Raw genomic sequence first — 25,375 nt, forward strand, 5'->3', positions numbered from 1 at the left:
TGCTGCTGATCGTTTTTGTGCATCAGCAGCTGAAGCTGAGAATGTGCAGAAAACCTGATTACAATCTCTGCAATCTCACTTTTAATTACATCCACGTGTGATAAGTTGCCCTTTAACCCGACTTTAACAGCATCCGAGCGTGAACGGATCTCCCGCTCGTCCAGCTGATAATGAGAGCAGCTTTGTTAAGGATTAATAGAATTCATCAAAAGTTTATTTAAAAGTGGCGACGACAGCAACTCCCCTCTTATCAGAGCTCAGCTGATTGGGTGCAGGCTATAAGTGCGGCATTGAGCTCGAGATGGTGTTGTTACCAGGCGATCTGTCATCTGTTCTGTGCAGATGAGTCTGGGTATAAATCCACTCAGGGCTTGTTCGTAAACTCTTACGCTTTTTTGAAATTGAGAAAATAGACCTCGGAGGTGCATCGCCTTGAAAAATGGTCTGCTCATATTGTATTATATTGCTCTCTGCTCACGATTCGTTTCACAATTATGGATTCATGATGCAATTTTCTCCCAATATTTGGAACAAATTTTGACTGCCAAAAAAATTTAGTTTAAAGTGTATAAACAATGAAAAATGGTATGCACATTGTATAAATGCTTCCCTGTACTGTTCCAAGCATAAACAAACTACTGTGCTGTTTTATTTCTCAATTAATCACTTCTTCATTTAGACAATTTTGAGTGAAAATATAATTGTCTTACAGTAACAATTGAAATGTAATATATTATTCTACTTAAATAGGTTTTTGTGTACCTTTTTATTAAAAGTATTTTCATTTTTTGGTGACTTTTTACTTTAAAGGCACACTAGGTAGGATTTCCTTGATTCCTTATCTTTTTAAATAAGTACAATTATAGCTTCAAACTCTGCTGTGCTTCAAAACTGCTGTGCTCCATAGAACAATTTTACAAGGATTACAAAAGCCCAGTTGGTTAATCCTTTACAGACGCTAACTAATAGTGATGGGCACAGCAGCTCTTTTCTAAATGAATCGTTTGTGAACGACACAACACTATTAACTAACATACAGACACTTTGGCAGAAGCCAACCCCAGCATGGATTTTTACCTTCTGGACTGGACTACACACTTCTGTGTATAACTAGGTTTACGTAGGATCTTCGGTGGATTTTTCATTTTGCAGCAACTCTAAGACTAGGTCAGTGGCTGAACTGCACTTAGCAGGGTATTACAATGTTCTAAAGCAACATATAACATTGCAAAGACTGTTTTTAGTGTAAAAATGTCTTTATTTTAAAACAATTTAACTTGCTGGTTCCACAGTGCTGTTAGCCAATCAGAGGCGATATGTTTACATGTGTGAATATTCATGAACAAGAGGCGAAATCCTATCATTCCCCCCTCCCCTCTCACATGCCATTTATTCATACTAGAGACCACAACTAGACATTTTAAAATGAATGACAAAACAATGGAATGAGATCAAATTGTTAGAAGTGCTATTAAACTGTGTAGTTCTATTGCTTTTACTCAGGGTTAGTGAAGCTTTCCCGACTTTTCTGGCCAGAAATTTTCCACTTAAAGCAAGGAAACTCTGACAACTCATGTAACGCAGCATTAGACCCTGTGCTAACGGCAGACTATGCTCTCAGACAATGAGCGCAGATCCTCAGAGGAAGTCTGCAGAAAGTCTGTGGAGTCAGTTCTTCACTGTAAGTGTTAATGAGGTAGTGTGGACTTGGATCTGTGGATAATATGAACAGTGCAGATGGAGCAGTTGGATGTGAAGGTGATCAGTGGAGTCACTGTGGTGTGCTCTAGTTAGTCCTAATAAAGGAGAAGCTTCATAAGGAGCCTCCTGTTATTTCCCTGTCCCTCTCCACTGGTCACGCTGTGCTGCGTCGACTGTGTGTGTGTGTGTGTTTTGTTTACATGAATCTGCTGCTCAGATACACTCATTAATCTAGCTCACAGCCTTCATTAAACCTGCACTGTGGTGCTGCCACTCTGTGATGAACACACACACACACACACACTTACGCACACTCAGTTCTCAGAGCCTCTTTCTCCAACTGCTGACAATTACTGTTCTCCTGTCTGTCCCTTTCAGCACAATTACTTCTCAATTTCCCCCAGCTGATCACTCCCTCACCCTCACCCCAGTCCTGTGTTATTGCTCTTCTCCAGCCAGGTGCTCCTCCACACTCCCATTTCCTGCTTACTCACCGTCCGTCTCACCTGCCTGATTTGTATTGTAAACAGCAGAAGTAAGAGATTCAGCTCTGCTTAATTACCTCACCTCACACACCTGCGTGTCTCCGCTTTCTTTCTAGCGCTGTACGATAAATCACCTAAACACAATGTGAAAGCAGTGATGAACTGAATAACAGCTAACTTTAATTGTATTACCTGTGTGCTGCAACAGAGGGAGCCCTGTACTCTGTGGACTGTGATCATGTGATATACAGTAACCAGGCTGGAGGTAGAACGAGGTAGAGCACGAGGTAAAGGGAGGAAATGCAAGGTAGAGTGATGTAGAGCGTGCCGGAGCATGGCAGAGCATTGAGTAGAATAAGGTAGAGTAAGGCAATGTGAGGTAGAGTCAAGAAAAGTGAGGTAGAGTCAAGTAGAGCGAGTTAAAGCTAGGCTATGTGAGGAACAGCAAGGTAGAGGGAGGTAGTACAAGGCAATGTGAGGTATTCAGGTAAAGTGAGGTTAAGTGAGGCAATGTGAGGTAGGGTAATGTAGGCTCAAGTAGAATGAGGTTAACTTGTTCGTAAACTGTGTGAGAGACTACAAGGCAATGTGAGGTAGTCGAGTAGATTGAGGTAGAGCAAAGCAATGCATGGTAGAGTGAGGTTGAGTGTGGCAGTGTGAGTTAGTCAAGTAGAGTGATGTAGAGCGAGGCAATGTGAGGTAGAGTCAAGTAGAGTGAGGTAAAGCGAGGCAATATGAGGTAGAGTCAAGTAGAGTGAGGTTGAGTGAGGTAGAGGTCCACAGTGAACACCAAACCTTTTATTTTCCTTAGGAAATTGAGTAAAACCAAGTCTCATGCCTTCAAACCAAGTACTAAAAAATCTTTGAGGAACTTAAATGAATTAAAGATGTTTATTTATTGTGTTCTACATCAATATCAGGATGTCCAACAGCACATCATGTTTTTTCTACATATTGTAAAACCCTACTTCACTGTGATTTTTGTGGGCATGTGGGTCTTTAGGCTATTTTTCAGGGTATTATATTTTTATTTCCAGTGAGCAGATAAGAGTTGCCTAAAAATCATCTGAGCACAAACCTCTGAATATAGAGCTTAGTTTCTTCTATATACTAATTACTCTAAGGCTTTAAAGCTTAAACCATCCAATAAATTCCCAGAAAATATATTTCAATTTTAAAACTGTAGTGTATAATTTACCTTCTGACCAATTATTTAAAAAGTTAGAAAGTTAGACTTTCATTTTGTATAATGTTTGATACGGAATGTATTGCTCACAGCAGGTATTTTAAAGCAGTTATACACTGGCATGACAGTATACAAATTGATCATGAAGTGTTACGTCAGGTAAAGGTTTCAGATTGTCCACACCTGTGCAAGTTGTGAGGTGATATCTTGTGAGAGGTTGAACACTAGCAAGCTGTGAATCATTCTGTGGTTTATTTTTGATGTTCCGTCTGACATGGGAAAAGTTAATCACATTTCTCACACTCTCTCTCTCTCTCTCTTTCTCTCTCTTTCTCTCTCAGGTCAGCAGGTGTTGGGGTTGGTGGAGAATCAGAGTGATTGGTATTTGGGGAATCTGTGGAAGAATCACCGGCCATGGCCTGCTCTCGGCAGAGGCTTCAATACAGGCGAGTTCATTTGTAATGACCAGCTACACTGAAGCACATCAGGCAGCTGCATGCTTTTACACTCCTCTTCTTCTCAAAGAACAGAGGTTCAGTCCATCTTTGGAGGTATCCGAGCTCCCGACAGTATAATGATCAAAACCCTGCATGCTGATGTTGTCCCTCTCAACCCCCTGACCAACACATCATAGATTGTTTGTGGATAAACAAGCTGTGCAGGAAGCTGCCCAAGAATATCTCAGAACTAGATGCTTTCTGCAAATGAGAGTGGGGGGGAAACAAAACACAACAAACTGAAAGCTTTTTTTTTTTTCTTTCTTTTTTTTTTTTTTTTTTTTTTTTTTTTGCCAAATGGTGTGTAGTAACTCTGTAAGCTATTACAGAAGATATTGTGTTTAGTTCATTACAAATTCTGGCTTTACAACTTCATGGGGAAAAGACAAAATTCTGTACACGGTAGTGCTGGATGATTTCCACAATTAATTCTTTTAATTCGAGTTACAGTTTTAATCTGATTTTCAAAGTGGAGTAATTTTACATACAGACAATTTATCTTTTTAATGTAAAATATCCAAAAATTCTACTAATTTCTGAAGTGTTTGTACGCATTACCTTGGTTACCGGCGCCTCCCACAAACTAACACGCGCATATTTTCTAAACATTCCGCTGAGAATTCTGCTGAGAAAATGATGCATGATACAAACACTTTTAATAAAATAAAAAAAACTGAAAAGTGTGGTGTGCAAAAGTATCCAGCTCCCCTGATTCAAACATTCATTTATGTTTGTGATTGTAATTTGGCAAAATATGGAAAAGTTTAAGGGGTATGAATACTTTTGCAAGCCACTGTAGATCAGAGTTTCTCACAGGTTCTCCAGCAGCACTGCTGTGTCTGATCCACTCATACCAGCTTAACAACACACATTAATACACCACCATCCATCCCAGTGTAAGCACTACAAAGTGCTCCTACAATAAGTGTAGAAATAAGGAGGTGGTCATAATATATTATAATATATAATATTCTGACTGGTCTGTGTATGTCACTTAGTCAAAGGTGCACAAAAAAATATGTGATGTCTTGTTTATATTGTCCCTGATCCACAGAGGCTCCTTTCCCTCTCCTTCTCCTCCTGATTCCCACCGACGGTGAAGAAACACTGTGAATATTATGAACGAAAACAGTACATCCATCACACGGCTTCTGCAGCAGAAGCTCTCAGAAAACACCGTAAACATTTTACTACTTCATTCATCCCATATGAACACCAGCAGAAGCTGTAAAAGAGTTCAGGAGCTGTTTCTGCACTATTTCTGATATTAGTGGAGGTTTTACAGTGGAGTATTGACTGCAGCTGTAGTAGTTCTGCAGCTCTAGCAGCAGATGGGACACAGTCAGGTGTGAAATGGGGGAATTTGTTAAGCCGTTTCCTTCAGAGGAAAATCGTGAAGCTTTTGTTGTTTCTTGTTCAGGTTCTTGGAAAGTTCTAATCGTTACCTCCTGATGCAGTCGTGTGTGAATCATTTAGATTTTGATCAATATTGAAGTTTTTGGACGATATCAGTTTAAAAAAAATAAGAAATTGAATTAATGATTATTAGTGATTTCTCTTTGTAAACTCATTACATGAGTTTCATTCTAGATACTTTTCTTAAACTATATTCAAACTGTGGAGTTTTGAGCTGATTTTCTTTTAACCCTTTCATTTAGGCTCAATCCCATTTAATCCCTTGGCCCTACCCCTCTGTTTTGTATGTGTATGCCTGGGTGTAGGGTGTCCTGATTTTGTCCTGAAGGTTGTCCCAATTCTTATGGGGGAGGATTCCACCTCTTTCCCTTACAAAAGAGAAATGGGATATATAGTAGATACAGCCTAGCATCCATCAGAAATGTCCTACCAACTATTCAGGATGCTTTAGGAGCATGCTACCTTTTTAACAACCACCTAGTGGCCAGATGGGTACAATCTGTGAGATCTTATATCAGCTGCTTAGCAACACCACAGCAACCACCTAGCTAATCCATAGCAGTGACATTAAATACAATAACAGCTGAATAGCAACTGCTTAACACCCCTAAAACAACCGCCTACAAACACTCCAGCAACCACTTAGCAGTTGACTATGCTGGACAATCATTGGCCAGTGGTCCTAGTGCTGGGTTATTAATTACAAGGTTGTAGATTCGATACTCCAAGCAAAACCCTTAACCCTCTCTACTTCATAGGGGCCCTAGTATGGCTGACCCCATGTTCTGACTCCAGCTTCCCATAGTGCTTTTTTCCATTACCATATTTTTCGGACTATAAGGCGCACCGTATTATAAGACGCACTATCAAAGAACGCCTATTTTCTGCTATTTTTCCATACATAGGGCGCATCGCATTATAAGGCGCGTTAAGTGACACTAGAAAGGGTGCCTATATCAAAGTGAACAGGGGTGGCGCCATGTTTCCCTTCCCCCACCGGGGGTGGTCGCTTGCCGGTGGAGCGTCTCAGTATACAAATCTAGCTATTTCAAAGTCAAACGAGTGCTGGATATTAATCTACACAGATTCCTCTCCTGAAAACTGTTTATTTGGGTGAGTAACGTGCTTCAGTTTATTTACAGTAAGCTTAGATTTCCAGATGTCCACTAAGGCTTGCTGCACCAGCGTTAGCATAGCTATCCGCTAGCACGCTAGCTAGTCACCTAAACTAGTAAAGTTAACCCAAACTTAAACGACAGCGTTACACTGAGTAATCCTGCGTGTTCTGGTAAGACAGTGAGATATTAGCTAGCGATTTGTCCCCCGTAGCTTGTTTTAACACGGTAAACAAGCAGATTACAGGCTGATAAAACTCACCTCTGAGAGAGTTAGCGCTTAGCATCTAGCTAATGCTAGCCAGGCAAAGCAGCACAGACTTACAGGCCGATAACTCACCTCTGAACGGTGAACGCTTAGCGATTAGCATCTAACTCTAATAATACTGCTCCAGCAGTATTAAAAGTGCTAAATTTAGAAAATACTGATCTCTGAACAGTGAAAAAGCTAGCTAGCTAAGCGGTTAGCATCTAGCTAATGCTATTGCTGCTCCAGCCTCGGAGCGGCACGGCTCTGCACGGAGTGTGTGTTTACTGCTCCTTACACCTGACGGGTAAAATTTAGATAATACTGATCTCTGAACAGTGAATAAGCTAGCTAATGCTATTTGCTGCTCCAGCCTCGGAGCTGCACGGCTCTGGACTCTGTATAGCACTGAAACTCTGTATAACGCTGCACGGAGTGTGTGTTTACTGCTCCTTACAACCTGACGAGTAAAATTTAGATAATACTGATCTCAGTGAATAAGCTAGCTAGCTTAGCGGTTAGCATCTAGCTAATGCTATTGCTGCTCAGCCTCGGAGCTGCACGGCTCTGGACTCTGTATAGCACTGAAACTCTCTATAACGCTGCACGGAGTGTGTGTTTACTGCTCCTTACAACCTGACGAGTAAAATCCATACAAAAGGCGCACCGTATTATAAGACGCACTGTCAATTTTTGTGAAAATTAAAAGTTTTTAAGTGCGCCTTATAGTCCGAAAAATACGGTACTTAAAAATTAGTGAACTTTTGCAAGTGCTACAAGCTGTTCAGCCGAGAACTTACTCCACTCTCTGAAACTCCATCTCCCTGTTTAGTTCCAGGATTCATCATCATCTGTCCGTACCCAACGTGCAGCCACGGTCAGTTAACCACGAGCAGACGCCATGATTCAGTCAGTCCAGCGCCGTCGCCGCTACACCAGTGAAATGGCACAGCTCTCATTACTCCGCTGTCACATTATTCAATCCACTGTCACACCGCGTTCCCTAATACATCCATTCTGCTTAAAGTAATCAGACACTCATCACCCCACGCTCGCACACTTAATGTGGGTTTTTCCCCTAACTGTGCGCCTGACAGCTGGGTGATGGCGCGTTGGCCGTAAGCTGTGTGGAAAATGGTATTATCAAGGTCATGATCAGTGAAAGGGCATCAGCCTGCCTCATCTTAATAATGCTTAATGGCTCTCCCCTACTGTGTCTTTGTGTGGGTGTGGGTTACAGGTGTGATTCTCCTGCTGCTGGATCGTTTGAGGAAGCTCAGGTGGGAGCAGATGTGGAGACTGACAGCAGAGAGAGAGCTGATGAGCATGCTGTCTACATCACTAGCAGATCAGGTACACACACACACACTGTTTCCTGTGCTCTTGTGGTGTTCTTTCCTATATGAACTTCTGAACTCCCCTCATATGAAAGATTCTGAGCTTATTTTCAAAATGCTTCTAAAGTGTAAAATGTGATGTGGTGGAACAACGCTATTGGATATCCTGATATCAATATCAAACATGATAAATATTGTGATAAATCTTCACAATTAAATGAAGCTCCTCATAAACACTTATTTTTTTCATGATAAGAAGTAGTTTGGTGTGAGTGATTCACTGTGGAACCTCCCTCTGTCTCTCTCTACCTCGCTCTTCCTCCCTCTAACTCGCTCTGCCTCTCTCCACCTCGCTCTGTCTTTCTCTACCTCACTCTTCCTCTCTCTACTTCATTCTGCCGCTCTCTACTTCACAATACCTTCCTCTACCTCACTCTGCCTCTCTATACCTCAAACTGCCTCCCTCTACCCTCACTCTATCTCACTCTGTCTCATTTTACCTCGCTCTGCCTCCCTCCACTTCTCTCTGCTTCTCTCTGCCTCACTATTTTGCACAATCTGCCTCACTCTACTTAGCTCTACTTCACACTGCCTCACTCTTCCTATCTCTGCCTCATTCTACCTAGCTCCACCTTGTTCTGCCTTTCTTTAACTCACACTACCTCCCTACCTACTACCTACCACTACCTCTGCTTCACTCTATCTCTCTACCTCACTTTGCCTCAATCTCTCACTCTGCATCATTTTACCTCGCTCTGCCTCCCTCTACTTCTCTCTGCCTCATCCTTCCTCTCTCTATCTCACTTTGCCTTACTCTCTCACTCTATCTAGCTCTACTTCACACTGCCTCCTTCTACCTCTCTCTGCCTCACTCTTCTTCTCTCTGCCTCATTCTACCTAGCTCCACCTTGCTCTGCCTTTCTCTACCTCACACTACCTCCCTCTACCTCACTTTGCCTCAATCTCTCACTCTGCATAATTTTACCTCGCTCTGCCTCCCTCTACTTCTCTCTACCTCACCCTTCCTCTGTCTGCCTCACTTTGCCTCACTCTGCCTTATATTACCTCGCCATGACTCCCTCTGCCTTACTATTCCACACTCTGCCTTACTCTACCTAGCTCTGCCTCTCTATATCTCACACTGACTCTCTCTATCTCTCTCTGCCTCACTCTTCCTCTCTCTACTTCGCACTACCCTCTCTCTACCTCATTTTGCCTCGCTGTGCCTTCCTCGACTGCTCTCTGCTTCCCTCTGCTTTGCTCTGCCTTTATGTCTATGCCTTTATCTCTACCTCCGTCTGCCTCACACTGCCACTCTTAATCTCTCTCTGCCACACTTTTCCTCTTTTTACCTCACTCTGCCTCACTCTACCTCTCGGTGCTTCCCTCTTCCTCTCTACCTCATTCTGCCTCCTGCCTGGTTATAAAATAAGAGCCCAGTGAAGAGCTCCACCTGCTGCTGCCTTTGGGTAATGCAGTTTAATTGTGCTGTTACGTGTTTACAGCTATTTTAATGAACCCATTGAACCCCATTTATTACCAAGAGAACTTTCTGAATCAGATAAACATAAACCTGCTGCCACTGTGATCTAGAGGGATATTAAGCCCCAGCATCGAACTGTAGACCTGTGCTGGAATGGTGGTCCCCCTTTTAGTAGGTTTGGCTTGAGTTGATGACAACGTGAGAAGGTGAATAAGCAGGATGTGGATCCATAAAAAAAAAACTAAAAATTAATGGAAATTTATAGGCACTTTTAAAAAGTCAGCCTGAAAAAAACTTTTATTAGCTTATTTGCTCTTTTTTTTTAAGTGTTTGTTGTGTATTAAAATCAGGACCAACAGAAATATGATTAGAAACAGATTCAAGTGTAATCTACAGTTAAATATCAGTAATAACTCTTACGTAGTAATTCCTAAGGGCTACGCAGCTTAAACCCCTTTTTAAAACTCCACAGCAACTGCAGTAAAAAAAAATCAACAGCACCGATGGGCTCTGCTGTGTATATAATTCTCTACATCTTCAGCGCTTGAAGATTTTAATGGCAAATACTTCTTAGTGAAGCAGCAGGAGATCTGACCTACTGCAGGTGTGTATCTCCAGCCTTCATTTACAGAATATCACTGTTGAACCAAACCAAAAGTCTGTTATATTGCAGCTCTCTGCCTTAAACCTTCTCCTGCAAACCAGAGCTCAGGTAATACAGCCTCAAGCGTTTGGTTTTCCCCTCTATTACCAAATGCTCAGGGTCAGATCTTTCATCTCATCCTCAAAGGCCTCTGCTCTCCCTCAGAGGGAGCAGAATCTCTAAAAAATCTCCATCTCTGAGAAATCTCTTCCCAGCTTCTCCTGTTTCGGTTTGCCTCTGGCTTGCTTTAAGGCCTATCTGCGAGGATTCTGTTTCATTAACCTCCACTTTGGGGTTAATTACTCCAAACGAACAAAAGTATTACCTCATGAAGTGAAAATTATTTTTCTCAAACTGTAATGGAAGTACTTTTGTTCTTGAGAAAGTAATCACACAACTTATTGCTTAAGTTTTTAAGATCTCAAAAAAAAATCTACTTTTGCTGGATTTTGTTAATTGTACAAATATTTGCTTATATTTATTACAAATATTTATAAATTATTCGATAAATTGGCACAACAAACATAATTTAAAAGGCATATCACTCACTTTACTCGAAAAACACAGGGGGAGCTACTTTAATGGTATTTTTATTTAGTCAATATTAGAAATAAATTGATCAGTTCTGGAGGCCAAGAATGATCTGCAATTGTTTTTTAGGATGTAAGACCAGTCATGATACCAATCAAGAGTGGGAAGGGATATTAAACTATTTAAGTGCAGAATCGCACTTTGGATTTAAAAGTGTTGGCCAGCTATGCTGTGTATAATACTTGTGTTGCTACGCTAAGCAATGTACTCTCGAGAGGGCTATTTAGTTAGTGTTCAGATACTTACTGCACTGCACTGTACTGAGCTGAGTGAGGTACTCTTGAGAGGTGTATCCAGTTACTGTTTGGATGCTTACTGTACTGGGCTGAGTGATGTGCTCTCGATACTCACTGTTCTGTAATACAGTATATTGGTTGATTGATGAACTGCAGCACCTTGTGGCTTCATGCAAACACTGCAGCAAATCAATATGTAAATATCAAATGATTTGACCAGCCCTGAATCAACAAGAACCCCTTCAAGTCAAAGATTAAAAATGTTTTTTTTAAATAAAAGAAGACATGAGACATTTTAGTCAAATATTATTCAGATGTATTTTATATAATGGATAAAAGTCTCAGTATTCAGCAGGGGCTTTGGCTCTCTTTGGAAGGAACTGCGTGTCTGTAATGTTGGTGTTGATTAGAACAGATAATATGCTTGTTTCATTTTCACGTTTGGCAGTGTTACTCACCGGAGTTTATCAGCTCTTTGATCTGCCTCTCTCGCAGGACGCTGTACAGCTGAATGAGGGTCCGTGTTCAGCCGTGGGCTTTTTGTTTTCTCCGCTGTTCAGAATGTTCTGCAGTACTTTATATCTCCACAATCAGAACAGATAATAGCTATTTAATTCTCCTTTAAACTAAAGTGGAATTTTTAACACCTCTTATGATTAAAATGAGCACAGCGAGATTACAGCGCTTTTTCTCTCATGCACTCTGATCTGACTGAGATTTAAATGCTTGATCAAACATCACGATTGAACAAGTGAGAAAATATTAAATGTTGAATTAAAGTCTTGCACAAGTAGGCCTGTCAGGATAACTAAATAAAATATTTGCAATTAACTGTATTATTGTCAATTTAAGACCATGCAACATTTATGCAACTGATATAGTTATAAAATGTTTTTTCATGTATGTAATGAGACTCAATTATTGATGCATTGGTCATTGCATTGACTGGCTGAAATTCAGTATTAAATAAACATGCAGAATAAGAATGTCATGATATAAATAATGCTCTCCATATATCTCAATATATCCAGGATTAAAGTAAAATAAATTATACTGGACAGATATAACTCTGTCTCTAGTAGATCTATAATGGGAAATGAGAGCAGTGTGATTTTTTTTGTCTTTCTTAAAAACAGCAAAAAGTAGTACCCTGATGTGATGATTAGGGGTGAGTGATATGGTGTGATATTTAATGATATAATATCGTTCCCGATATTTAAAAAGGTTGGTGATATGATTGCATACGATACAATATAGCACACTCCTAGTTTATACCCTGAACACTACAGGGCATTGTTATACTTGGCTTTTCAATATAACTGTTTTCATTGGATACAAAAAAAGTAAACTTTTCTTATGCTCAAATTTTATGAATATGATGGTGTTTTTATACTATGAAATGAAGATTTTTTTTTCCTTCAAAAAACATTTCAACATATTGTCTTGCTTACAGTTTTGCAATATATCACAATATACTGAATCTTAACTGTGGATTGTTTATTTGTTTCTTTTATTTGGATCACCAATAGCTCCTATAATGATAGCAGCTATTCTTCCTGGGGCCCATCAGACATAAAACACACAAACATTATACATACAAACAAAAATCTAAAGCAAACATCTTCTAAAGTACATTCCCAATGTATATGAAAGAAAAAAAAAAATAAACATGGGTAAGAAGTCAGAAAGAAAAAAAAGAAATTGAAAAAGTGTCATTATGAATCCAGTAACCTCACTATTACCATTGAAAATTATTCCCCACTCTACTTTCCACTTTTATTTATTTAATTTAATGGTCAGGAATCAGTTAAATTCTGTCTATTTACTTGTTTTTATAAAACATATTTTATCATCAAATTTGAGCAATTTTGAGTCTGGTAAGGAGTTCCATCCTGCAATAGGTCTGTAAATCACTGCTCAACACACGTAATTAGTTTTAGCTCTCTGTAATTTAAAGTATTTTTTGGTTGAATTATGTTTTGTGAGAGGTGTGCATCACCAGGTTCTTGCCAATAAACAAAAAACCTAAATCAAATCATATTGGAGCTGCGGAATCAAACCCTACTGGATTGGGATTAGTATTGAGTAACAACATTGCCTTTTTTTGACAGACCAGGGTTTGATTTCCCAGTCAGTCAAGCACAACCTTCTACAACATTCAATAGTTCTTGGGCAAGACGTCCAACACTATATGCTCCTACCCACATAACACAATTATATGTGTATATGTAATTAAGTATTGATAAGATCACCAGCCAAATGCTGTATTTGTATATGTACTAGGGCTAATGATTATTTGTATAGTCGACTAATCGTTGCAGCCCTAATATGTACTCAGTAAGCAGCATTACATGTTTTATTGTGTGCTATAAGCCTCGCAATCTGACCAATAACAAATCAGTGTGATACTGTAGGGTTTAGTGTATAGGGTTTGGTGTTAGTATACTGCAATGCCTATCACAATATTTGAGTATATAAACGCAATACATCTTTTGTTCCTGTTGTGAAACCCTGTTGTGTAAGGATTTGACAGTCTAGGCTGATTCTCTGTTCTGTTGATGATGCTCTGTTCTGTTGGTGAGTTGTGAGGAGGCCTGTGAAAGCCCAAGGATCTGTGTGTATCTGATGTAATAAAATGTGAATTCTGCTGTTTGTGCTTTGCAGGATATCTTCAACGCTGTGATCAAACAGAACCCCTTCCTGGTTCATCAGCTGCCCTGCTTCTGGAACGTCCAGCTGTCTGACCACACCCGCTCCGAGAAGTGCTACAAGGATGTGTCCGACCTCAAGGTGAGAGGGCTGGTCTAACACCAAGCCTGTACATATTACCAGTGGTTTGTAAATATTTGTGAACAGAGATTTGTGTGTTTTTGTGCAGACTGTATTATTATTTTTGAAAAAGTGCATTTTTATGGTTCAGTTTCACTATTGAAAACAATCAGTTTTGTTCCATTGTAATGCAAAACATGTTAGCATGTTAGCTAGCTCGCTGCTAATGTTAGCTAGCTCTTCGCTAACCTTAGTTCTCTCTCCAGAAACATTAGCTAGCTCGCCACTAATGTTAGGTAGCTCTACTCTAATCTTAGTTCTCCCCCCAGTATCTCGACGCTAATGTTAGTATGTGCTTTCCCACCGGCATTAAACACACCATTTAAAAATTTTATACCTACAGCAAATTTACAATACATTTAAGACAATTAAGACCTTAATTATCAAGATTTTAATTTAAGACATTTTAAGACTTTTTAAGGATCTGTGGGAACCCTGTTACTCCCTTGCAACCCTTCCATGCACACCATTGTTGTTCAGTGTTCTCCCGATGGTGGACTCATGAACATTAACATTAGACAATGTTTAAGGGGCCTTCAGTTGCTTAGAAGTTACCATTTCTGTCCCACCATTAAAAAAACTCCCTCACAGCTGTTGTCCATTTTTCCTTTTAGAGTTGAATTAGTGTGTTAAAGTAAAGAAAATACACCAAAATCTGCAGGCTGGGGAGCACTAGGACCAAGATTGAGAAACACTGCTACAAGTCATGTATAGTCATGTATACTAGAGCACCATATATCACACTTAACAGTGAACGAGGCCAGTAATCCTTTGTTTATGAATGAGAGACTCTCGGTGATGTCTCTGTGATGCTCTTTAATCTTAATTTGTAAATCAGACTGTGCGTGTGTGTTATGAATCTGGCTTAATATCAGTTAATAACAAAAAGCCATTTGCTACCAAATGAGAACAACTCTATTCCAATTTTGCGTGGACCACCGCTGTGGACCTCGTCCACTTGAATAGCTGATGAGATGAGGATGGGGCAGATAAAAGAAGGGAGGAGGCAAATCTGTGATAGTGTATGTACGATCTCCTTCCTGCTGACTGTGACCATCTGCTTTCGGAGAGTGTGTGAGTGCTTGTGAATGTGTGTGTGTGTCCTGCGTCCTCTGTGAATGGCTGAGTGACAGTAGTGGAACGGCTGCCTGGTGCCCCCTGCTCCCGCCCGACTGCAACTGCTGTTCTCTTTAACTACACTGGCTCTCACGCCAACCTTCTCGCCCAAACACACCTGGGTCCGACCCAAAAGCTGAAACATCTCAGCGCCACATGACAGCACGGTCACTGTCTCTTACACGCTCACAAGCTATTTTTATAAACTCAGCTATTATTCCCTCTCAATGTGCCTCTCCGTGCGACTGGACAGGTAATCCACTGGAACTCTCCGAAGAAGCTGCGGGTGAAAAACAAGCATGTGGAGTTCTTCAGAAACCTTTACCTGACCTTCCTGGAGTACGATGGAAACCTGTTGAGGAGGGAGCTCTTCGGCTGTCCGAGCGAGACCGACCACAACAGTGAAAATGTAAGTAAAAATGCATTTAGGGTAACTTGTCCCAATCTGGGACACTGCCTAGTAAGCTCTGTTTAATGTAAGAGTCTCCTGCATTAAACATGGATCTGATCTGATTTCTGACAGTCACTGGCCTGTTCTTACAGGCAATTCTAGCCAGACACTGTCAATCACAATCATTACCACCCACTGCACTGTCCACTGTGGATGGTTCTTCTGATGGTGGACAAGGGGCCTTCAGTTGCTTAGAAGTCACCCTCGCTGTCCCACCATTTAAAACCTGTTGTCCATTTTCCTTCTCCTTAGCAAAGGGCTTGAAATAAAGGTGCACTCATTTAGTTGAGTTGCATTGCCGAGTATCGGACGTGCATTACATTTCAATATCACATATGAAAGTTGCCCAAATCGGAATCATTCTAAAATAAGTCCTTGCACACACAAACACACAGCTGATGCCACACTTGCTCTTTCTAAGGTAGGTTAGAATATGCAGCTACACATTATGAAGTTCAACTTATATAGCGCCTTTCTAGAAACCCAAGGACACTTTACAATTTACATGTTTTTTTTTTACACATAAGCACATTACATCCACACACCAGTGAGAAGTGGCAGCCAATAGCGCACAGCGTACTCTCAACCGGAAACGACCTTCCACCTGGAGGACTGCATCGGGCACTACAGCATTTACCCAGGACAGAGTGCCAATCCATATCTGGGCACAGTCATGCATACATTTACACACATTTACACACTCACAAACTTACATACATACCACACACTTACACACACCGGATCAATTTAGAGTATTCCATTTTTTTTCTGGGCAATTTAGAGTATTTAATTTACCTGGTCTGCATGTTTTTGGACTGTGGGAAGTTTTTTTATTTAGTTTATTTAGATAATTAGATTAAATCTCCCAGTTAAAATCAGTAACTCAGCACATTATAATATTCTCGTTTAATACTGTAAAGAAAAGCTCTATTATATACTTTGCATAATACTTTACACTGGTCAGCCTTAACATGACAATCACCTTCTTGTTCTTTCCACTGCTCCACAGCATGATGCCAGGGTGTTTTTTTCTGCTCCAAAGAGACCTATTCTATTTACAGGACTTCTTTTTGGGGACTGATAGATAAGCTATGTTTATATAGGTACAGGAGTTAGACAGTGAAACTGAAACACCTGGTTTTAGACCACAATAATTTATTGTCCTGACAGACAGTTCTGGTAGAAACAGGAGAGTTGAGGTGCACATTGATTTCTGCCGTGATTTGGGCAGCCATGTTTTTTTGTTTTGTTTTTTATACAATCCGGGTTAGCACCGAGCATCCCTTTCAGACAGCTTCCTCTTGAGTCCACAATTAATCCTGTTGGATGTGATTTGTCCTTCTTGGTGGAATGCCGACATTACCCTGGATCTTGATACATCACAAAGACTTGCTGTCTTGGTCAGCAAGACGTGCACCAACAATTTGTCCTCTTTTGAACTCTGGTACGTCACCCATAATGTTGTTTGCATTGCAATATTTTGAGCAAAACTGTGCTCTTACCCTGCTAATTGAACCCTCACACTCTGCTCTTACTGGTGCAATGTGCAATTAATGAAGATTGGCCACCAGACTGGTCCAATTTAGCCATGAAACCTAAACACTAAAATGACAGGAGTTTCAGTTTCATTGTCCAACCCCTGTAGCTGAATGCATTCATTAGAAAGTGTCCACAAGTATTTGGACATACAGTTTTGGACATACAGTTTCAGCTACTATTAGGTTGAGACAGATATTTCTCACTATAATAAAGAAACACCATAAATACAGTGAGAATGAAGTTCTCCATCACTATTACCTCCAAGCCTGGGTCACACAACTTACACCAGCACCACTGGAGCTGCTCAGTCCAAAAACAAAAAGTGAAAGACTGAGACTGAGAGGTTAAACGCTTCCATAGGATCTGATAGAAGACAGGATAAAGAAGTGTCCTGCGCGCTCTCTCTCTCTCTCTCTCTCTCTCTCTCTCTCTCTCTCTCTCTCTCTGCTGTGAAATGACAGATGCCTCTGTGGGTGAGGGACACAGATGGGTCTTTCATGTGACTGTGCGTGTGCGCGCGCGTGCGCATGTGCGCTCGTTCTGGGTCGTTCTCTCCCCTCATAGCAAGAACAGCAGGTGGTCTTTATAATGAGACACTTTTTTGTAAGGCATGTTGAGAGAGTGTGTGTGGAAGGATCAGAGGAGTGTGATATGGGCTGCATCCCTGCGGAGGGGACGTCAGCATCGCTCCCTGTTTACAGTGCTCTGTCGTCACTGATGTGTCCTAATCGTAATCTGCTTTATTCCACACTTTCCTACTGTTCACATTCATTCATGCATGTGGGGTTACTGTACCCTGTGCCAGGGGCATTCCACATCGTATTGTACATTTTACACAATAAACAAAAATCTGTATCATTTATCACAATATTCTTAAAAACGGTCTATTTTGTATTTGTTTTGGTAATTACTGTATTTACTTTGAACCTATTAAATGCCTTGTCCTGTATACAGGCTACAGGTGTAGGTGATACAAATCTTTTCTTCTTTTTTTTTGAGACAATAAGAGAAAAATATGAGACCACTTTAAAATGATGAGTTTATTTGATTTTACCAAATAAAAAAAAACTCTGGAAGATGGATGTTCACGAGCCATCAAAACAAGCTGAACTGCTTGAATTTTTACACCAGGAGTGCAGGCATAAAGTTCCTCAAAAGCAGTGTGTAAGACTGGTGGAGGAGAACATGCCAGGATGCATGAAAACTGTGATTAAAAACCAGGTTTATTCCACCAAATATTGATTTATGAACTATTAAACCTTTATGAATGTGAACTTGTTTTCTTTGTATTATTTGAGGTCTTAAAGCTCTCATCTTTTTTGTTATTATTTTTTGCTCTAAATGACAATATTTGTATTTGAAATTTGGGAGAAATGTTGTTTGTAGTTTGTAGAATAAAACAACAATGTTCATTCTACTCAAACATTTACCTATAAATAGCTAAATTAGAGAAACTGATTCAGAAACTGAAGTGATCTCTTAATTTTTTCCAGAGCTGTATATTGTACTCATAATGTACTCATCTTGATGGGCCTACACTAGAGTCCAGTGTGTTTTTTAAGTGTGACAGTGTAAACAAAGCCTTTTTAAGAGTGGCGTTCCCACCAGTCCAGCAAATACGGAATACTCTGTTGTTCCACAGCTCTCCGAATTTCCCGTACGTCTCCCAGTTCTTAATTAATCAAACCGTTCCAGGCCTGACATTTTCGGGGATGATTCTGGCACGGCTTTTGTCGCACTAATCAATTTAATGGGTCCTTCCTAACTCTGGAAACATGCTGTTCGCTCGATTTTGCTGAGTTTGAGAAGCTATTTAAATCACATTAATGGAATGCTTGGGCTAATGAAGTCACTCAGGAATTAGCTGGCCCAGCTTTCTTCAGCTCGGCATGTTTCAGCCACAAATAGATTAAAGCCGCCCAGCGCTTTACAGCGGGTGAGGGATTTATTCATTTGTTTCGTGTGTAATTTTAAAGTGTTACTCGCGGTGACACCTATACTGTTGGGTGTGTGCGTGTGCGTGTGTGTATAGCTACACATTAGATGTAAATGTCTTAATGTCTAACCAGTCAGAACTCCCAGTGGTATTGCCTTTCCCTGTTAATTTAACACTTAACAGCTTTGGCACAGAAGTACAACATACGATAATACAACTTATGCATTTAACCTGTCTGCTGCATTCACACTAGTGACCCTGGTGAAAAGCAGGGGTATGAGAAAATATTGTTTTATCATACTGTATTAAACATCACTCTTTATTTAATACATTTACCGTATGTTTCGGACTATAAGGTGCACTTAAAATCCTTTAATTTTCCCAAAAATCTCAAGTGCGCCTTATAATCCGGTGCTCCTTATGTATGAATTCTAACAGCCAGGTATTACATTACATTACATTACATTACATTACATTTGGCAGACGCTTTTGTCCAAAGCGACTTACAATAGTCAAGTACAATGTAAAATAAGTTTAAAGGAAAAACATCTTTGGATAGGGATAAAAGGAGGACAAAGGGGAATAATAGGATAGAGGAGTGAAGGAGAGGAAGAAGGAAATGAGGTTAGAAGTAGTTAGTGTGTTAGAGGTGTTAAGAGAGTAAGTGCTCTTTAAAGAGCTCTGTCTTCAGGAGTTTCTTAAAGATAGCGACAGATTCTCCTGATCTGGTAGTGTCATAAAAATTGTCTGATATTATTGATTTGCCATATTGCAAAACATACAGAATAATTATATTACTACTAAAGCCTTAATAATTCACTTATTTACCTGAGCTATTAAGGAGCAGTAAAGCGTAAAGTACAGCGTTATAAGGGGTACGTTTTCAGAAAATTTGCATTAGCATTGGCTGCTAACCGCAATGCTAGCTCTTTCTCTATTTAAACTTTGTACTTCTATTTTTGCTTATTTAACCTTACCTTGACATAATGTGAATCTGGCAGTTTTTTATATTGTGTTATTAGGAGAAAAGATCCAATAGAAATGTTACATTTTTAAACAAGATCTTTACACAATTTTTCATTGACAGTTAAGAAGGTTTTTTCCATCTCCTGTAAAGATGGTACTTTTTTTGCATGATCGCAACATTATAAAGGACAAATCAGATAGTGAAAACCTGATGTTAGTTAGAAAATGAAGAATTTGAGCGCTGTTTAATATTATTAAGGGCTATAATACAAATAAAAGTGTCAAAAACTGCAGCAGCAGACTTTTTTCCCTCCTTTTCTGTGGTGCCTCATATTCCTGCAGGATTAATGGCAACAATGTTACTCTTTAGCACAATGCTGCTGATTAGCTCAGGTAAATAAGTGAATTATTAAGGCTTTAGTAGTAATATAATTATTCTGTATGTTTTGCAATATGGCAAATCAATAATATCACACAATTTTTATGACACTAATATTTTTTTATGTTCTCTTTAAATTTGTTTATTGTAGATCATGATGAGGCTAAAATTACAATAACTATAAAATATCATCACATTGCTCGCCTCTTGTTTAACTACTGTTGGTGTTATGGCTGCTGTTTTAGTGAGACTCCCTGATGTTCCTCTGATGTTTCTTCAGCTTCAGAAGACTCTGCTGGAGCTGGATGAGGATGACCCGTGTTATGAGTTCCGGAGAGAACGCTTCACTGTTCACCGCACTCACCTCTACTTCCTGCACTACGAGTACCAGCCCAGCTCCGACCAGACTGACGTTACACTGGTGGCCCAGCTCTCTATGGACAGGTAACAGGAGCAGTGGGCAGAGGTTTAAATGAGCAGTAAAGCCATTCCACTGAAATGCAGCGTTTTACAGTTTTAGTTTAGTTTTTCCAGCACCGAGACTGGAGCAGTATTAGCATTAGCCGCTGAGCACGCTAAGAGCTAGCTTTTTTGCAGATTAGAGGTGAGTGTTATCGGCATGTAACCTGTTGCTTACCCCAGCTAGCACTGCTTGAGCAGTATTAGCATTATCCGCTAACCGCGCTAAGCACTAGCTCTTTTGCCATCCAGAGGTGAGTATATCAGGCTGTGGTCTGTGTGTTTACCGTATTAGAACAAGCTACATGGGATGAACCGCTAGCTAATATCTTCCTGGCTTACGGGAACACTTAGCGTACCTTAGTGTAGCGCTGTTGAGCGGCATTAGCTAATAGCAAGCCCTAAATAGCACTAAAATGCTGGAAATCTAAGCTTACTGTAAATAAACAGAAGTGTTTTACTCACCCAAATAAACAGTTTTCAGAAGAGAAATCTGTGTAGATTAACATCCAGTGCTCATTTGACTTTAATATTATTGTTCCTTTTATTTTTTTAAGAATTACAGTTTTGTTTACTTAGCTTAGCTGTACAGGTTTCGCCACTTAGCGGCCTTCTGGATTAAAAGAGAAACATGGCGACACCCCTGTTTCTTACTAGTGTCGCATGATGCCTTTTGTATGAAAATGTGCCTTATAGTGTGAAAAATACAGTAATTAACAGGGGCATAAATACATTGATTAGAGTTAAGGAATGTCGCTTTCCATTATTTTTTGATTAATTGCACATCTCTTGATTATCAAGAACATTTAAATGGGTAAAAAAATATTTTATTCTTCTTTTTTATCTTTAGACTGATATAATTTCTTCATACTCACATAATCTTTTTACACATGAGGTTCTTATTCTATGGATATAGAACAGTAAAAAAAAAAAGTTAGGGGCGCTGAGTGGTCCAGCGGTCTAATGCGCTGCCACTATGAGCAGGAGGTCGCAGGTTCGAAGCTTTGTCATCAGCTGCCGGCACTTAGGGGAAGCAAAATTGGCCCTGCTCCCTCCGGGTGGGTAGATGGCGCTCTCTCCCCATCACACTAAAAGGTGGCGCCGGGTGGAACGAGGCGTCTATGAGCGCTAGCTGCTCAGGCAATGATTCATCAGCAGCAGCTCGAAAAAAGGGGTGATTGACTTCACACCTGTCGGAGGAGGCGTGTGCTCGTCCGCATCCTCCAAGAGTCGCAGGTGCCACCAGTGATGGGGACGCACAAAAGGGGTGGGACAATTGGGAGAAAATGGGGAAAAATCTAAAATAATAAATAATAAATAAATAAAAAAAGGTTATATAAAGTTTGTAAAGTTTTTCTCCCTCAAAGAACCACCTGAAGCCCCTTTATTGTTAAGAGTGTGTTGAGGATTGGATCACACTCTGGCTGAATCACTTTACACAGACTGGAGCTTATTCACAGCCTCATTAGGGCAACGGAGCAGTCATGCATTGCAGTGCGCTAGTGAGGGAGTGTGGGCTGGCAGAGTAAACAAATCCAATAGAGCTCTAAATTGAAGAAAGCATTCACCAAAAACAAATGTGTGCTCAAGTTCACTTCTGTCTGCTTTCTCTCCTCTGTCTTTAAACGACGAGGTCATTCTCTTTCTAACATCACAGAAGAAGATTCAGCTACATATAAATTCTGATTGTTGTTCGTTTATTTTGTGCTTTTTGTTGATTTAGACATTTAAAACATGCAGAGAGACCAATCAGAAATCACCCAGGACCTTTGCTCGAAGCAGAGAATAGAGTCTAGCAGAGAACAGAAGCTAGACACTTGCAACACGTCTGAAACGAGGAGGTGAATGTGGGGAAATAATCGGCTCATTCTGTGTTCTGGCAGGGACCTGTAATTCCTGATTGCTCATTCTGATGGTTTCACGGTTAGGGGCAGACTGAGCAGTGAGCAGAGCTGAGTAATTTAACACAGCCAGCGTGTGTGAAGCACTGAGTGTGTGTTGTTTGCCCTCGGTAAACAAGGTCTTTGGTGTTTCAATCATAGCCCAGGGAAGAACTGATTTAACTCATTTAATGCAGGGTACGGCTGAATGGATGTGGCTGTGAACTCTGCTCGTATGGTGCTGATTTCAGCCCTCCACATATCAAAGTCTCTCTGCCTCTGAAATGGGGGCTGGACATGTTTTATTGTTGTATCTTTGTAAACAGTTTTGTGTTGATGCCACCTTACAGAAAATGCTGGTAGAATCAGCTCATGTTGATCTAATGCTGATCAATATGACGTCAAATCAGTATCACGATTAGGTAAATATTTATCTAAACAATTACTGTTGGTTTTGATTCATTTTCAGGTAATTGCCACCCCTATGCTAATCTGTTTTCTGTAGAATAAGACATTTTTACATGCAGAACCTTGCAGGATACTTTCCTATTAATGTTTGAGTCTTGTCCGGCACAGACACGAGAGCTGTAATTTTACTTCTTTAAAAAGATCAAAAATCAAGGAAATCCTACCTAGTGCTGCTTTAACTACTGTTGCATTCCTTTGTATAGTGGAGTATAGTGGTGTAGGCAGTTTAAATTTCGGATAAATTCTGTTTAAATAGACAAATTACATTGTACACACACCGCATTTTAGCTTGCGTATGATGTCATGTTCTAGTTTTCATCTAAAGCCAAGTCAGCTTCCACACTGCTCTGGGTTGTGACTCATGACTCCAGTTTTATTATCAGTGGGAGAATAACGAGGAAGGCCTTCGTTTCCTCTGGTCCATATTGATAAGCAAGAGGGAGAGAGAGATCGGTGGAGCCCTGCAGGCCTTTTACTGTGAATTGGTATTCAGCGCTGTGTGCCAGCCTTCACTCACAGCGCACTGTCTCATTAGATCTCCGAACGCTGTGATAGGTCAGCCTCAGAGCGAAAGACCTGGCTGAGGCGGTTCTGACTGAAGTGGAATCATCAGGAAAGGTCAGGGTTTAGGTCATTCCCATCACCCCTTTATGAGGAAAGCAGCTTCAGGCCAAAGCAATGGCTGAGTCAGATTTGATTGAGCTGGAATGATCACGAAAAGTCAGGTGTTGAGTCTGAGATGAATATAATAGAATGTGCTTTAACGCATTAATGTTCTCATTAAGAAAATAACAATAAAGTATTTTCGTGTGTGTGTGTATACTAGTGCATCTCAGAGACTGTAAAAAAAGATGGATGGTGTGTCGCCATTCCCATTTATTCAATGAAAATGAAGCCAAAATCTTCCGCCATGTTGCCGATCCTGATACCCATGTCTGCGCAGTAGAGACCAGAGGAGGGAGAAAGACTGTGGAGAGACAGCCTACTCATTTAAATAACCCCGCCCCTGAGGGCTGCTTCGCGGTCACAGGCTGCAGAACGAAGCAGAGCGAAGCTGACTGTCTGTTATTGGTCCCGCCCATAATCAGCACTTTTACAATAACCACACTGTTTTGAATAGAGCTGAATATAGTTTTAAAAAACGAATTCTGTGAGGATATAAAAATTTGACAATATAAGCAGAGGTTACACTAGCTGTTGCATTTAAATAAAGGAGGTAGAATTACAGTATATTGAAAAAAAAACATGATTAAAAGTTGTCTGTTTTGCCATTGAAACCTATGGGAATGGGTGGGGTTACACAGCTTTCTGAAACTAAACAGCAGGGGGCGCCTGACCTGTGGTGGCTTCACTTTTGACAGACGATGCTCTGTCCAGCTATACATCTATCTATGGTGCATCTCAAGTTGAATATAAATGAATTACTTGATTTCAGTAATTCAGATATTCAAAATGTGATACTCATATATTACATAGATGTATTACACACAGAGTGATCTATTTAAAGTTTTTATTTTTTTTTTTTTTGTTGATGATAAAGGCTTACAACCAATTAAAACTCAAAAATCAGCGTTTAAGAAAATTTGTTACTTTTGGAAATGTGGGCCGTGTGCCAAGTCCTGCTGGAAAACGAAATCTGCATCTCCACAAACATTGTCAGCAGAGGGAAGCATGAAGTGCTGTAAGATTTTCTGGGAAAACACTGCACTGCACTGATGACTTTGGACTTGATAAAACACAGTGGATCAACAGCAGCAGATGACCTATCTCTCCAAACCATCACTGATTGTGGAAACTTCACATTAGACCTCAAGCAGCTAAGAGTGTCTTTCCACTCTTCCTCCAGACTCTGATCCCTTGATTTCCAAATGAAATGTAAAATTTATTGATGATCAGTGATGGTTTGGAGAGACATGTCATCTGCTGGTGTTGATCCACTGTGTTTTATCAAGTCTAAAGTCAGTGGAGTGTTTTCCTGGAAAATCTGAAAACACTTCATGCTTCCCTCTGCTGACAACGTTTATGGAGATAAAGATTATTTTTTTAGCAGGACTTGTTTCGGGCAATAATAAACACGATTACTCTTTTTCTAAGACTCAGTTTTTAAACATACACATTTAGCTAATGTTTGATTTGGCAAAATCAGAACACAAAACAAAAGATCTAAAGACCTGTGGAGGATTTTATTAGCTTAACTTACCTCTGCAGATATAAGATCGATGCTACGCCTTCTTCAATAAGATATAATACTTTAAATGTATCCCTTCTAAAATATTAAGCAGAATATTAAGGATTATAATGTTTAAAAGAACAAGATATGCAAAAAGATGCATCTGGTATTGTGTCTTAGGTGACTTTTACTAAAACTTCATTTAAATTTAACTTCAGTACTAATCAGCAACACATCTAAACTGT

The 25,375-nt window shown here is 40.1% G+C and overlaps 1 protein-coding gene across 3 annotated transcripts in view; it reads left to right on the forward strand.

Moving 5' to 3' along the window:
- Window positions 1-25,375, forward strand: part of large1 (LARGE xylosyl- and glucuronyltransferase 1) — a 364,426-nt gene that overhangs the window by 329,213 nt on the left and 9,838 nt on the right. For all 3 annotated transcript variants that reach the window (XM_049473482.1, XM_049473490.1, XM_022671307.2), the window contains exons 7-11: window positions 3,714-3,818; window positions 7,888-8,000; window positions 13,602-13,727; window positions 15,136-15,291; window positions 20,434-20,597. In XM_049473482.1, the coding sequence (XP_049329439.1) occupies window positions 3,714-3,818; window positions 7,888-8,000; window positions 13,602-13,727; window positions 15,136-15,291; window positions 20,434-20,597 (664 nt within the window). The remainder of the gene's footprint in view (window positions 1-3,713; window positions 3,819-7,887; window positions 8,001-13,601; window positions 13,728-15,135; window positions 15,292-20,433; window positions 20,598-25,375) is intronic.

This window comes from Astyanax mexicanus, chromosome 2, assembly GCF_023375975.1.
Source record: "Astyanax mexicanus isolate ESR-SI-001 chromosome 2, AstMex3_surface, whole genome shotgun sequence".
In the NCBI taxonomy this organism is placed as follows: Eukaryota; Metazoa; Chordata; class Actinopteri; order Characiformes; family Acestrorhamphidae; genus Astyanax; species Astyanax mexicanus.